The sequence below is a fragment of the Cetorhinus maximus genome, chromosome 1, assembly GCF_964194155.1.
Source record: "Cetorhinus maximus chromosome 1, sCetMax3.hap1.1, whole genome shotgun sequence".
Taxonomy (NCBI): Eukaryota; Metazoa; Chordata; class Chondrichthyes; order Lamniformes; family Cetorhinidae; genus Cetorhinus; species Cetorhinus maximus.
In genome coordinates, this window is record NC_135879.1 from 141,396,113 (window position 1) to 141,410,985 (window position 14,873).

General features: G+C 39.4%; 1 protein-coding gene across 11 annotated transcripts in view; it reads right to left on the reverse strand.

The window, feature by feature from the left end:
- The window catches only part of fryl (furry homolog, like), a 594,162-nt gene that overhangs the window by 8,934 nt on the left and 570,355 nt on the right, over positions 1-14,873 (reverse strand). For 8 of the 11 annotated variants that reach the window (XM_078547597.1, XM_078547607.1, XM_078547572.1 and 5 more), the window contains 2 exons: positions 11,122-11,139; positions 7,982-8,092 (listed from right to left, as the gene is read on the reverse strand). In XM_078547597.1, coding sequence (XP_078403723.1) covers positions 7,982-8,092; positions 11,122-11,139 — 129 coding nt within the window. The remainder of the gene's footprint in view (positions 1-7,981; positions 8,093-11,121; positions 11,140-14,873) is intronic. The other 3 variants (XM_078547635.1, XM_078547641.1, XM_078547563.1) reach the window with 1 other exon arrangement.

Below are 14,873 nucleotides of genomic sequence, written 5' to 3' on the forward strand. Positions count from 1 at the left end.
CCAGAACAGAACGGTGCACTTCATTAGTGGTTCTGCCACTGTGCTCAAAACTCACCACCTCCAACACTGGGCATTGTGGCTACAGCATGCACAATCTATAGGATGCACTTTAGCATCTCAACAAGCTCAATTCAATAGTATTGTTCTTGTCTGGGGTCTCTGCCATCAAGAAAGACATGAAAAGCAATGTCATGCGAATGCCAAAACATCTAACCTCCTCTTCTTGTCACACATCACCCTGACTTAGACATTGTCACTGGGTCAATATCCTGGAATTTCCAACCTAACAAGATTGTGTGAACTATGCAGAGAAGACAGTGGTTTTTGTGTGTGTAACAGGTTTTATTCACATAGCTTTAAATGTCTGCTCTCACAAGCTTCTAGCAGTTCCAGCTTTCAGAAACTTAGTTTGTTTTCTTTTCTGAGTCCACACCCAGGCTTAACTATCAAGCATAGTGAGCATCAACAGTAAACAGACTCTCAATCAAACACAGGACAATTGAACACGACATCTTTTCTCCTTTGTATTCCCTTACAGAGCAAATAGGGACAAACTGTTCTCACTCGTCAAAGGATCAAGAATGAGGGTACAGATTTAAAGTAATTAATAAAAGAATCAAAATCAACATGAGGAAAAACTTTTTCACGCAGCGAGTGGTTAAGGTCTGGAATGCACTGCCTGAGTGTGTGGTGGAGGCAATTGTAGCATTCAAAAGGGAATTAGACAGTTATCTTAAAAAAGAAGAATGTACAGGGCTACAGGGAGAAGGCAGGAAAATGGCACTATTCGGAGAGCCAGTGCAGACATGATGGGCTGAGTGGCCCCCTTCTGAGCTGTAACGTTTCTGTGATTGTTTGTGCATCATCGACACAAGGACGGTAGCAGACCTGAGGCATCATCAGCACTTTCTTAGGGCAATAATGAATCAACAACAGGTGCAGCCTTTCAGTATAGCGACAACCTTAGAACAAATATGAAAATAACAGTGGAGCTGTAACGATAGATTAATTTTTTGGGATTTGTGTTATCACCTTTGGGATCAATGAACAATTATGCAGAAATTGGAAATAAAGGAAACAATTCTAAGTCTTCAAAAAGATGCCAGTAAAGAGTGTTATTTTCCGCTTAAATTTCAGACTGATGGGCAAGAAAAAGATAATACTGGGTGAATTTCACTATCCCAAGATAGACTGGAACAAAGGTAATGCATATGGTCAAAATGAAATTTTTTTTTAAAGAAGTGCATTAAGGACTGGCTTCTGGATCACTATGGGCTGAATTTTAAATTCCTGACACACACAGTCTGGGGGTTGGGGGAGGTGTCCAGTAGTGGATGGGAAATCCAGAATTAACTGCAGCACGTGAGTTGGTGGCTTTTTAACTCAATCACAGCATTGCATTATTATTTCTTGGTTTCCCGACCAATTAGATTGAGAGAGCATCATGATGACTCACACGGGTCGGTTTTAACTGCAGTATTTAAAGGGATATTGCAAACATGAAATTTGATGGACTTGAATTTGAGAGTAGAATACAACGAATTGACAGAATGGAGTGCATTTGTTCAAAGACTGCGCCTTGTTTTAGCAATGCCGCCCTGGACGTGATGCTGGGGCTGTAAAAGCCTGCAAAGAGCTACTATTCCCTACTGCTGGGAGGAATAGCCCCACCTGTGAAATTTAGAAGACATGGCTGGAGGTATCAGAGATCAACAGCAGCAGTGTTGCACCACATTGCTGAATTTCAAAACTAAAAGCAGTTTAGTGACTTAACCAGCACAGTAAAGGAGAATAGGGGGGCAGATTCAACTACATCCTCACGTGTTGTCCCACCACCCCTTCACTCTGCATTCTCAAGTCTACTCTAGCACATCACTCCTCCCTCCAACTTACCTTGCAGGTGCATTCATCCCTCTCAGTCTATGTACTTGATCACATCCCCATCTGTTCATTCATCACAGACATTCATCCTAATCTTTATGCAATGCCATGCCTCTCCCTCAGTCAGTTGAGGGGGGAGGTAGTGGTAATGTCACTGGACTTGCAAGCCAGAGGCCAGGTTAATGCTCTGGGGACATGTGTTCAAATCATGGCAGATGGTGGAATTTAAATTCAATTAATAAATCTGAAATTAAAAGCTAGTCTCAGTAACGGCGACTATGAAACGACTTGTGAAAACCCTTCTGGTTCACAAATTTCCTTCAGGGAAGGAAATCTACTGTCCTTACCTGATCTGGCTTACATCTGACTCCAGTTCCACAACAATGACCTAGTAAGCAATTCAGTTGTATCGAACCACAAGGAAGTTCAAAAGAAATGAAATCTGATGGACCACCCGGCATCGACTTAGGCACTGGAAACAGCAACGGCAAACCCAGCCCCATCACCCTGCAAAGTCCTCCTTACTAACATGTTGGGGCTTGTGCCAAAATTGGGAGAGTTGGCCCACAGATTAGTCAAGCAACAGCCTGACTTGGGCATACTCACGAATCATACCTTACAGAAAAGGTCCCAAACAAGACCATAACCATCCCGAGGTATATTCTGTCCCACCACCAGGACTGACCCACCAGCAGTGGTGGCACTATGGTATACAGTCAGGAGGGAGTTACTCTGGGAGTCCTCAACATCAACTCCGGACCCTGTGATGTCTCATTGCATCAGGTTAAACATGGGCAAGGAATCCTGCTGATGAGCACATACCGCTCCCTCCCTCAGCTGATGAATCAGTGCTCTTCTATGTTGAACACTAATTGGAAGAAGCACTGAGGGTGGCAAGAGAACAGAATGTATTCTGGGTGGGGGACTTCATCACTGAGAATGGCTCGGTATTACCACTATTGACCGAGCTGGCCGAGTCCTAAAGGACATGGCTGCTAGACTGGGTCTGTGGCGGGTGATGAGGGAACCAACAAGAGGAAAAAACCTACTTGACCTCGTCTTCACCAATCTACCTGTTGCAGATGCATTTTCTATGACAGTATTGGTAGGAGTGACCACCGGATAGTCTTTGTGGAGGCGAAGTCCCGTATTCACACTGTGAAACCCTCCATCATGTTGTGTGACACTACCAGCCTGCTAAATGATGTAGATTTTGAATTGGTTTAGCAACTCAAAATTGGGCATCCATGAGGCACTGTAGGCCATCAACAGCAGTAGAATTTTATTCAACCACAATCTGTAACCTTAAGGCCCTGCATATCCCACTCTACCATTACCACCAAGTTGGGGTATCAACCCCGGTTCAATGAAGAATGCAGGAGGGCATGCCAGGAGCAGAACAGGCATACCTAAAAATTAGGTGTCAACCTGGAGAAGCTACAACACAGGACCCCTTGCAAGCCAAACAGTGGAAGCACCATACAATGGACAGAGCTAAGCGATCCCACAACTAACAGGTCAGATCTAAGCTCTGCAATTCTTTCTGCCACATCCAGTCGTGAATGGTGGTGGACAATTAAACAACTCACTGGAGCAGGAGGCTCCACAAATATCCCCATCCTCAATGATGGGGGAGCCCAGCACATCAGTGCAAATGATAAGGCTGAAACATATGCAGCCATCTTCAGCCAGAAGTGCTGAGCGGATGCTTCATCTTGGCATCCTCCGGAGGTCCTCAGTTTCACAGATGCCAGTCTTCAGCCAATTCGATGTACTCCACGTGATATCAAGAAATGGCTGAAGACACTCGATACTGCAAAGGCTATGGGCGCCGACAATATTCCAGCAAAAGCACCAAAGACTTGTGCTCCAGAACTAGCCGCAACCCTAACCAAGCTACAAGACTGGCATCTGCCCGGCAATGTGGAAAATAGCCCTGCCCACAAAAAGCAGGACAAATTCAACCCAGCCAATTACCAACCCATCAGTCTAGCGACACTTACTCAGCATTAACCTACTCACTGATGCCCAGTTTGGGTTCTGCCAAGGCCATTCAGCTCCAGACCTCATTACAGCCTTGGTGTGGACATGGATAAAAGAGCTGAACTCCAAAGGTGAGGTGAAAGTGACTGCCCTTGACATCAAGGCAGCATTTGACCGACTATAGCATCAGGGAGCCCTAACAAAACTGAAATCAACGGGAATCGGGGAAAACTCTCCACTGGTTGGACTCATACCTAGTACAAAGGTAGATGGTTGTGGTTGTTGGAGGTCAATCATCTCAGTCCCAGGACACTTCTGCAGGAGTTCCTCAGGGTAGTGTCCTAGGCCCAACGATCTTCAGCTGCTTCATCAATTACCTTCTCTCCATCATAAGGTCGGAAGTGGGGATGTTTACTGATGATTGCACAATGTTCAGCACCATTTGTGACACCTCAGATATTAAAGTGATCCGTATCCATATGCAGGAAAACATGGACAACATTCAGGCTTGGGCTGATAAAAGGCAAGTAACATTCATGCCACACAAATGCCAGGCAATGACCATCTCCAACAAGAAAGAGTCTAACGATCTCCCCATGACATTCAACAGCATTACCATCACCAAATCCCTGAGTATCAACATCCTGGAGGTTACCATTGACCAGAAACTGAACTGGACCAGCCACATAGCTAGTATGGCTACAAGAGCAAGACAGAGGTTGAGAATTCTACGGTGAGTAACTCACCTTCCGACTCCCCAAAGCCTGTCTACCATCCACAAGGTACAAGTCATGACTGTGATGGAATAATCTCCACTTGCCCGGATGAGTGCAGCTTCAGCCTGGTTGAGTGCAGCTCCAACAACACTCAAGAAGCTCCACACCACCCAGAACAAAGCACTTGATTGGCACCCCATCCACCACCTTAAACATTCATTCCCGCCTCCACTGACATACAGTGGTAGCAGTGTGTACCACCTACAAGATGCACTGCAGCAACTCACCAAGGCTCCTTTGACAACCCCTTCCAAACCCACGACTTCTACCACATAGAAGGACAAAGGCAGCAGATGCATGGGAGCACCACCAGCTGCAAGTTCCTCTCCAAGCCACACACAATCCTGACTTGGAACTATATCGCCGTTCCTTCACAGTAACTGGGTCAAACCCTGGAACTATCTTCCTAACAGCACTGTGGTCGTACACCATATGGACTGCAGTGGAAGGCAGCTCACCACCATCTTCTCAAAAGGTAATTACGGATGGGCAATAAATGTTGGCCTAGCCAGCGAAGCCCACATCCTGTGAATTAATAAAAAAATCCCCATCCATTTGTTCAAATATACTATTACTCTCATTCATAGGTCTTCTCTGTCCATTAACTAATCCTCTATCCATGCTAATACATTACCCTCAACTCCATGAGCCCTTTGTGTGGCACCTTATTGAATGCCTTTTGGAAATCCAAGTATACTACATCTACTGTTTCCCCTTTGTCTGCTCTACTAGTTACATCCTCAAAAAACTAATAAATTTGTCAAACACTATTTATCTTTCGCAAAACCAGGTTGACTCTGTCCGATCATACTGTGATTTTCTAAGTGCATTGTTAAGACTTCCTTAATAATAGATTCCAGCACTTTTCCGATGACTGATATCTGGCTGGCTGGCCTGTGGTTCTGTGTTTTCTCTCCCTTTCCTTTCTTGAATAGCAACGTCACATTTGCTAACTTCCAATCTGCTGAGACCATTTTAGAACCTAGGGAATTTTGTAAAATCATAGATAGCACATCCCCTAACTCTTTTACAACTCTAGGATGTATGCCAATCAGGTTCTGGACATTTATCAGATTTTAGTTCCTTAAATTACTCCAATAATTTTTCCCTGCTGATATCAATAACTTTAACTTCCTCACTCTTATCAGCCCCTGGGTTACCCTTTACTTCTGGTATGTAACTTGTGTCTTCTACTGTGAAAAGAGACAAAATATTTGTTCAATGTCTGCCATTTCTTTATTTCCCACAATAATTTCTCCTGTCTCTGCCTCCAATGTTTACTATAGCTACTCTCCTTTTTATATACTTGTAAAAGTTATTATAATCTGCTTTTAAATACCCAGCTAATTTATTTTCATGTTCTATTTTTTTTCCTTTTTATCACTGATTTGGTGGCCCCTTGCTGCTTTCTAAAATGCTCCCAATCCTCAGGCTTACTATTATTCTTTGCAGCATTATAAGCCTCTTCTTTTAATCTAATACAATCTTTAACTTCCCTAGAAAAATCTTCCTTTAAGCATTTGTTTTTTAATGGCATTTTTTTTTTGTTGAACATTTTGAATGGTTTTTTTTAATTGCTTCCCACTGTTTATTTATCACCATACCTTTAGTCTATTTCCCCAATCAATCTTAGCCAGCTCCCCCCTCACTGAGGTTTCAGTATTTTTTGGCATATTTCTCTGTTATTTTTTATTTATTCTTTTACAGGGTGTAGGCATCAGAGGGCCAGCATTTATTGCCCATCCTCAATTGCCCTTGAGAAGGTGGTGGTGAAGGTACGGCAACATAGTTCCAGGTCAGGATGGTGTGTGGCTTGGAGGGGAAATTGCAGGTAGTGGTGTTCCCATGCATCTGCTGCCCTTGTCTTTTGAGGCGGTAGAGGTGTGGGTTTGGAAGATTAAGTCTTCAGCCCCTCCTCAGTTATTGCTATGTTTTTGCCTTGCTTTCACTAGCGAGTTCCAGCAAACCTGTAAAATCCGAGGCCCAAAGTTAAATTCCAAAAGCCATGTTAATATCGCTGGATTGAAAATAAATTGACAACCCACCTCTCTCTCAAGGGGTTTGCTCAGTCACAGACTAATACGATGCAGTTACATGCATTGAAGCTGGCTCCCCAATGCACTGTCAATTTCTGCACTTTTAAAACCCAAACCCACAGCTCATATATTTCTCATACAAGGGAAGAAGCATTATTTCATTTAGTTCTGGGCAACTAAGTGGAGAAATAGCTGATCTCAAAATTGGACAATAGGTTCAATGTGAAAACTGAAAAGGATAGTGTAATGTCAACGTTAACGGTGCTGGAATCAAAAAGGCAAAGCACATAGATAAAAAGGATATCTAACCCAACTCAACTAAGTAGAAATGTTAGTAAACAGGTCAACAGTGCAGCAGTGGAAACTCTTCAAATATGAGACACCTAGAGTATGAAATAAATATATTTCTACAAAGTGAAAAGAGGATGCATTAAAAGACAATTCTGTGGATAAACAGAGAAATTAGACTAAACTGAAACTTAGAGAGGCATATGATAAAAGCTGGGGCTAACATCACTAAAGATAATCAAGAGGCAGATAAACATAAAAAGGATATTAAAGCCATAGGTTTTGTCAGCATAGATACCAATGCAATTAATCAGGAAAGGAAAAGTATAGTTGGGAGCTGAAAAGGGAGATCAGAGGGCTAAAAGGAATGAGAAAAAGCTAGCAGATAATATGAAAGGGAATAGTAAGGTTTTTTGCATTTAAGTAGAACAATAATTAAAGAGAAGGTAGGAAGGCTCAGGAATGAAGCAGCGAATTGAACTGCAGAGGGTGATGGTATAATGGAGATCAAAAATATCATCAATTGTTACAAATTCTGGTAGAAGTGAGAACAAGATTTAATTAGAGGAGGGTGTGGAACAATTTGTTAGAGATAACTGTTGTAAAGGAGTTAGTTCTAAAAAAGAATTTCTAAAAGAACTAAAGGTGGATTAAGAAAGGGCTTGGTATAGTAGCACACAGAAAATAATTTCTGTCCTAAAAATCCCACCGCAGCAGATGGTGGAATTTGAATGCAATAAAAAAATCTGGAATACAAAGTCTGACAACGACCATGAAACCATTGCTGATTGTCGTAAAAACCCAGCTGATTTACCAATGTCCTTTAGGGAAGGAAATCTGCTGTCCTTACCTGGTCTGGCCTACATGTGACTCCAGACCCACAACAATGTGGTTGACTCTTAAATGCCCTCTGAAACAAGGGTAATTAGGGATGGGGAATGAATGCTGGCCTAGCCAGCGATGTCCACATCCCTTGAACGAATAATAATAAAAATGCAAATAATATTTAAAAGTTACCTCAGCTTTTTGCTTGATTGTGTCTACTTGACTGATGAGTTTACAGTAGGCTTGATACAAGAGCAATAGTTGGAAATGAAGTTTGTACAGCCTTCGGCACAGTTCCAATTCCTAAAGAGTAAATGCAGGCAAATTAGTATCTTCCTCAGCTTACTGCACATGCAGTAACTTGAAGATTAATCACAGCCAGCTTTCTGCAATGAAATATTAAAGATGGTTACTGACTAATTATGCAGAGGAAATGTCAGCTTAAAATGAGCTGATACAATGTAAAGCTGATGAAGGGCAGATGAAAGCTGACCTTTGCACTACAGTCACAGTTACAGCTCCAGCACAGAAAGCAAAAAAAAAACAGCTCACTGGCACATCTGACACAAAGCAGCCAGCATTGCTGTGACAGACTGTTATCTAACAGTAAGTGGAAGAATAATTAAATCTATGATATTCAGAAAGCACTACTACATCATAATATATTTTCCTCAAAATAAATTTAAATCCCATTGCTGAACTGATATCTACAAATTACTAATCTTATGCATGTGTGGTACCTTAAAAATATCTGAAGCACTAAGCTCATTGAGCTTATATTCTTTATTTGATCTTATGATTTCTACATTGAAATATAACAAAATAATCTAACTACACTCAATGATTATTATGTAAACAAAAATTGACCTGGAGGCTGCAGAAACAGCCAATTCCTATTACTGCACGGCCAATTTCATTCTGAAGATGCTAAGAGCAAAAGCTTACCTTATGGTTCCCAGTCTTTAGTCAATATTAGTTTCTACATGTTTCTGAAATGGCAGACTTTGCACTCATTTTAAGTACTGCAACAATTGCTTTGCACTATCATTAGGATACAATTTCTGTTCTCGCCCAATGACATTAGCAATTGTACAGTATTGGAAGAAACATTTCCTCAATGTCTTATTTAGAATTTCTGTGATTGATACAACATTCTCCTTTTACTAGCAGAAAGAAAATAGGAACATATGGCTTCTTTGTTGTAAAATGTTTCTGGTTTGGACAAATGGCTGCTTGTTTCAAGAAATGACCTAAATTCTAAACATTTACTTTAATCATAGAGTTATGTAGCACAGAAGGCAGCTATTTGGCCCATCATGTCCGTGTTGGCCCTTTTGAAAGAGCTATCTAATTAGTTGCACTCCCCTGCTCTTTCCCCATAGCCTTGGACACTTCTCCTTTTCAGGTCTGTATCTCATATTGATCTTAATGAATGAGCTCTTGGCCACAGGTAATCTTTGTAAGTACAATCTTGTTATAGTAAACTATGGTAGATTTAGATAAAATTCACAGAGACTAACCCACCACACATTTTCAAAAGGGATTCCACAATGTTGTTCCTGTCCCAGTTATAATTTTCCCACAGTAATAGGATTCGAGCTTCTTCTACTTTGAACAGTCATTGAATTTGTGAACAATGTCTAGGGAAGTGTATATCTACACCAGAAGACTCTGAAAACATACATATAAGGAGGCAGGAAAGGGACATACTTAGGTTAAGTGTGTGGGCAAAGATCTGGCAAATGGTGTATAATATGGGCAAATGTGATATTGTCCATTCTGGCAGGAAAAATAAAAAAACGAATATTAGCAGGACAGGTGGAGAGAGCAGTTAATAAAGCATATAGTATCGTGGGCTTTATTAATAAGGGCATACAGTACAAGAGCAGGGAGGTTATGCAGAATAAGACACTTGTTAGACCTCAGCTGGAGTATTGTGTACAGTTCTGGGTGCCACACCATAGGAAGGATGTGGACACATTGGAGAAAGTGCAGAAGAGGAGTCCCAAAGCACATCTTGAGGGGTACATCTGGTCTCTGACGATCCAGAAACCAGAAGATCTGGGCCAGAAGCAACAAAGAAAATCAATATTTTTGGATATTTTATTCTTGTAATGCGTTGTGTGGTTTCAAACCTGATCAATGTGTTATATTTTGCCACAATATTTCAATACCAGACATATAACTTTTGAGCAGAACTATTGTTTGAACAAAACAACCAAAGCAAGAAATTAAATGCCAAATTCAATGATGAGCTGTTGTGTATATTTAATGTCACTATGTTGTTTTGTTCATGCTGCATGAACTCTCTTTAAAAGATAGGAAACATTGTAAATATTTGTTGGTACATAAACACATAAACCACAGCACGATACAAATGGTGAAGAATAAATTTGATTTTCAACAATAGTATGATTCATTAAATATTCTCTACACAAGTTTTTTCATTAATACACACATTATTTTGGTAAGTTTTACATACTGGAAAATAAACCAGCCTCTAACTTTTTTATTCCTAATTTTCTAGATAAGGGTTTACGCATCCTATATTTAAAGAAAGAAAATAATTTTCATTAGCATCTGCCATGCTTATCAAATCTAATAAATTTAGATGGAGAATAAAGAATTCTTAAATCTGATGATAGAACACAAATCATCACAGAAATATAGTTTCCTTTTATGCTTGTCTGAACTTTCACACATTTTAAATTTAGTTTGCTGATTACAGATTAAAAATAAAAAGTACTTTATATATTTCAGCAATTTTGTACTTACATTTGAAATTTAAAACCAAGTAACAAACATTCAGAAAATACCTATATTCTGAACAAACAACTACAATTTTGGTATCCTAGAGGCTTTGAGAGTAGTGATAATAAAAAAAATAGACATTAATATTGAGGTTAACATTTCATTTGAGTCATCAACTTTAATTTCTGAAGTATGCTGTCAGTACCATGTATGTCATATTCATATGTACACTAGTGAAGAACAATATTGCCCACTTGTTATATATATCTGTGGAATCAAAAATGTGATACTTACAATGTTATTTACTTCAGCATTCAGTACTTACTATAGGTGTTCAATGAAAGAAAATTATCTTTTTCTTTTCAGTAATTATTTACTGAAAGGCCACAAGCACGTTGATAATTGTCATAATAAACAACATGGAAGCAACACACAGCATTCTTTGGCAGCTGCATAACATCTACACATATATGAATGATGTCAGACACATTGCAGGGTTACAAATGTAAATGCAGCAAACAAAGGTCAGTTTGCGATTCCAATACTGTTAATATGTCTAGAAGACAAGAGCCATCACTTACTGCTAGAACTTCCATTTGCTAAGCAAGAAGGTGAAGTCACAAAACAAAGAAAGAAAAGAGATCAAGAATTAGTGACAGTTAAACCTCACACAAGGTCAAAGATGTCCCAGTGTTATCAGAACCAAACTATGCTACAAATTGAACACAAATCCCTAGTGATGATGGTTAGGTGATGCATTTTTACATGAATTTTCATTATGCCTAAGTCATTTCATAAAGCCTCCTCCTCTAATTAAAACTGGATTTTAAATGTTTCACATTAAACAGTGACAGAATATAACAGAAATCATTTTTGCTAAGTTTACAATATAATAGTTATGAATTGGTTTACCATATGATTACATTGCTCAAAGGAAAATCAGCTGCAATTGCCAAGTTTGTAAAATCTTGTATTTTGAATTATCTTAAATTTTTTCAAAACCATACTTATACATTTAAGTCCAATTTCAGCTTTAATAGTAGCAATGTGATAAAGTGATTAATTTAATATTTCCATCCCAATAATAATAGAAATAGTCAATATAATTTTACTACATGGCTTTAATAATACAGAAGTGTAGCATGCTAAATATTATTTTACTGATTTAAAAAAAATTAAAATCTGGATTTTTAAAAAATCTTGAATGCCTTCCTACTTTAAAAAAAACTATATGCATTCAAGGCTCTCCCTGTAATGATTCTTTTGGGACAAAATGAACTAATACAAATATTACAGCAAAAGCAAGTCTATCAAACTATTTCTTGAAATGATACTAATTGCAGGAATCTAGCCACTGCAGCATTTTGAAGGACTAAAATAAAACACATTTATTTTCTATCCTTATGGATCACAGTTGTATCACAGTCACTGTCACATAATAAAATTTTTGTAGGCTGCCAATATGACCAGGAGGAAATTTTTAAGTTCTTTCCTCACTAATATTTAGAATAGAATTACCCAAGGTGGCAAATCATGTTTCTTATATTCCAGACGTAAGTTTTTAAAACCAAATCTGTACTTGCTTACATAGAAAATTTATGACACAGGTGGCCATTCCACCCATCTTGTTTGTGCTGGTCAAAAAAAAGCTAACTAGTTTAATCTCACTTTCCACCTCTTGGTCCGTCGCTCTGTAGGTTACTGCATCTCAAGTGCATATCCAAGTATTTCAAAAATGCAATGAGAGTTTCTGCCTCTACCACCCTTTCATGCAGTAAAGTTCCAGACCCCTACTACCCAATGGGTGTAAAATTTCCTCATCTTCCCTGTTTTCCTTCTACTAATTATTTTAAATCTATGCTCTCTGTTTATTGACCTCCCTGCTAAGGGAAATAGGTCCTTCCTATCTATTCGATCTGGGCCCCTCAATCTAATCACCTCAATCAAATCTCCCCTGAGGCTCCTCTGGTCCGAAGAAAACACTCCAGGGTTTTCCAATCTTTCCTTGCAGCTAAAAATCTCCATTCCTGAAGACATCCTCATAAAGCTCCTCCATACCCACTTTAGTGCGAATTCACCTCTTCTGTAATGTGATGACCAGAATTGTACTCTAGTGTGGTCAAACTAATGTTTTACACAGTATTGGTATAGCTCCTTGATCTTATACTCTATACCTTGGCCCCTGGTCTGTTGTGAGAGGGCATCTCCAGGCACTTCAAGGTCCCTCTAATCCTCTATATTTCTCAGAATCCTACCATTTATTGTGTATTCCCTTGCTTTCCCTCTCCATCTGTATTACCTCATACTTCTCTGGATTGAATTACGTTTGCCACTTTTCTGCCCACTTAACCAGTCCAGTGACATCTTCTTGCAGTATACTGCTTTCTTCCTCACTATCACCCACACTGCCAGTTTTCATATCTATAAACTTCTTAATCATGCCTCCTATATTTAAATCTACATCATTGAAATATACAATTTACAGCAAGGGATCCATTACTGATTCCTGTGGAACTCCATTGGAAACAGTCTTCCTGTCACAGAAACACCTGTCCCCTGCACTATCATTTTGGATCCAACTCGCCACTTTTCTTTGGATCCCATGACATTTTTACTTTCTGATCTGTCTGCCATATGGGACCTTGTCAAAAGCTTTGCCAAAAATCATGTAGATGACAACAAACAGATTATCCTCATTGATCCTCCTCATTACATCCTAAACAAATTCAATCAGGTTAGTCAGACACAATCTTTATTCAACAAATCCATGCTGACCGTCCAGATTAATCTTTGCTTTTTTAAATGACGATTCATACTGCCTCTCAGAAATATTTCGAATAATTTGCCTACCACCTTGGCTAGCCTACAATCAGTTGAGCTAACCCTTTCTCCCTTTTTAAACAATGATCCAAAATGAGCAGTCCTTCAGTACCATGCCTATAGCCAGAAAGGATTGGAAATGATGGTCTGAGCTGTTTCGTCTTGTGTTCTGGGTCTAGATGGGATTCTTTAGGGTTTGACTGCTTCCTAAGAAAGCTACTTGAGACTGTAGCTCATAAAAACCATTATTACTTATTTACAGCTCTATATACATCTCAAGTAACTTAGCATGATGTTGGACTACTACTTCCCTCCAGATCCCTGTTACTTGGTCATGTGACATTGCATTGTAGTTACTTTGGTGTCAGGGGCTTCTGATGTTAACCCTTTACATAAGTCTCCACTATTTTTCTCTTATCAGCCTGGGATACATTTCATACTGGCCTGATGATTTATCCACTCGCAGGGATCCCAAGCACCTTAATATTTCCTCCCCCACTATGCTTATCCCATCCAATGTTTCCCACTCCTTCTCCTTAACTGTAATATTTGCTTCATCCCCCTCTATTGTGAAAACAAGTACACAGTGTTCATTAAGAACTATGTCCACGTCTTCCACCTCCACAGAGAAGTTGTCTTTTTGGTCTCTAATTGACCCTATTCTTTCCTTCGTTACCCTTTAGCTCTGGATGTATTCATAATACATGCTCGTGTTTTCCTTGATTTTACTTGCCATATATTTTTCATGCCCTCTCTTTGCTTTCATAATTTCTTTTTTAATTTCACCCCTGCACTTTCCATTCTCTTCTAGGCTCTCTGCAGGATCCAAGCTTTTGGGATCTGACAGAAGCTACAATTTTTATCTTTATCCTACTCTGTATGGTCATTGCTATCTCTGTATGGTCATTGCTATTGGTTGGGGTGGTGGGGGAGGGGTGTGTGTCTAGATTTGGGAGTTTCACCTTTTTTCTTTGTGGGAACTTCTGTTTTGAACTCTCTCCATCTCCTCCTCCAATACCCTGTTGCTCTGATTTACCTTCAAGTGGCTTTGAATCACACCTCAGCTTAGTAAAATTGACCTTTCCCCAATTGAAAATTTATAATCTTGCTCTATTTTTTATCTTCTTCCATAATTACTTTAAATCTAAAGTACAACCACTAAAATATTCTCCCACTGATATTCTTTCCACTTGCTCGGCTTTATTTCCTAAAACCAAGCCCATAAATGCCTCTTCTCTTGCTGGGCTTACTACAAACTGGCTAAAAAAAAAGTTCTGAATGCATTTTGAGTATTCTGCACCCTCTATACCTATCACTTGTCCACAGATATTTTAAAGACCTATCTATGAGAAAAGTCATGAAAACAACCTATATATAACTGAAAATCAAAATATGTCCACAATATGTTGCATATGACAAATTGTTAATAATACAAACTAATCTTTGAGCATGAGAAAATACAAGAGCAAAATTTTAATTTAGATTTTAACACTAAGCAGCTCACTACTGGCAA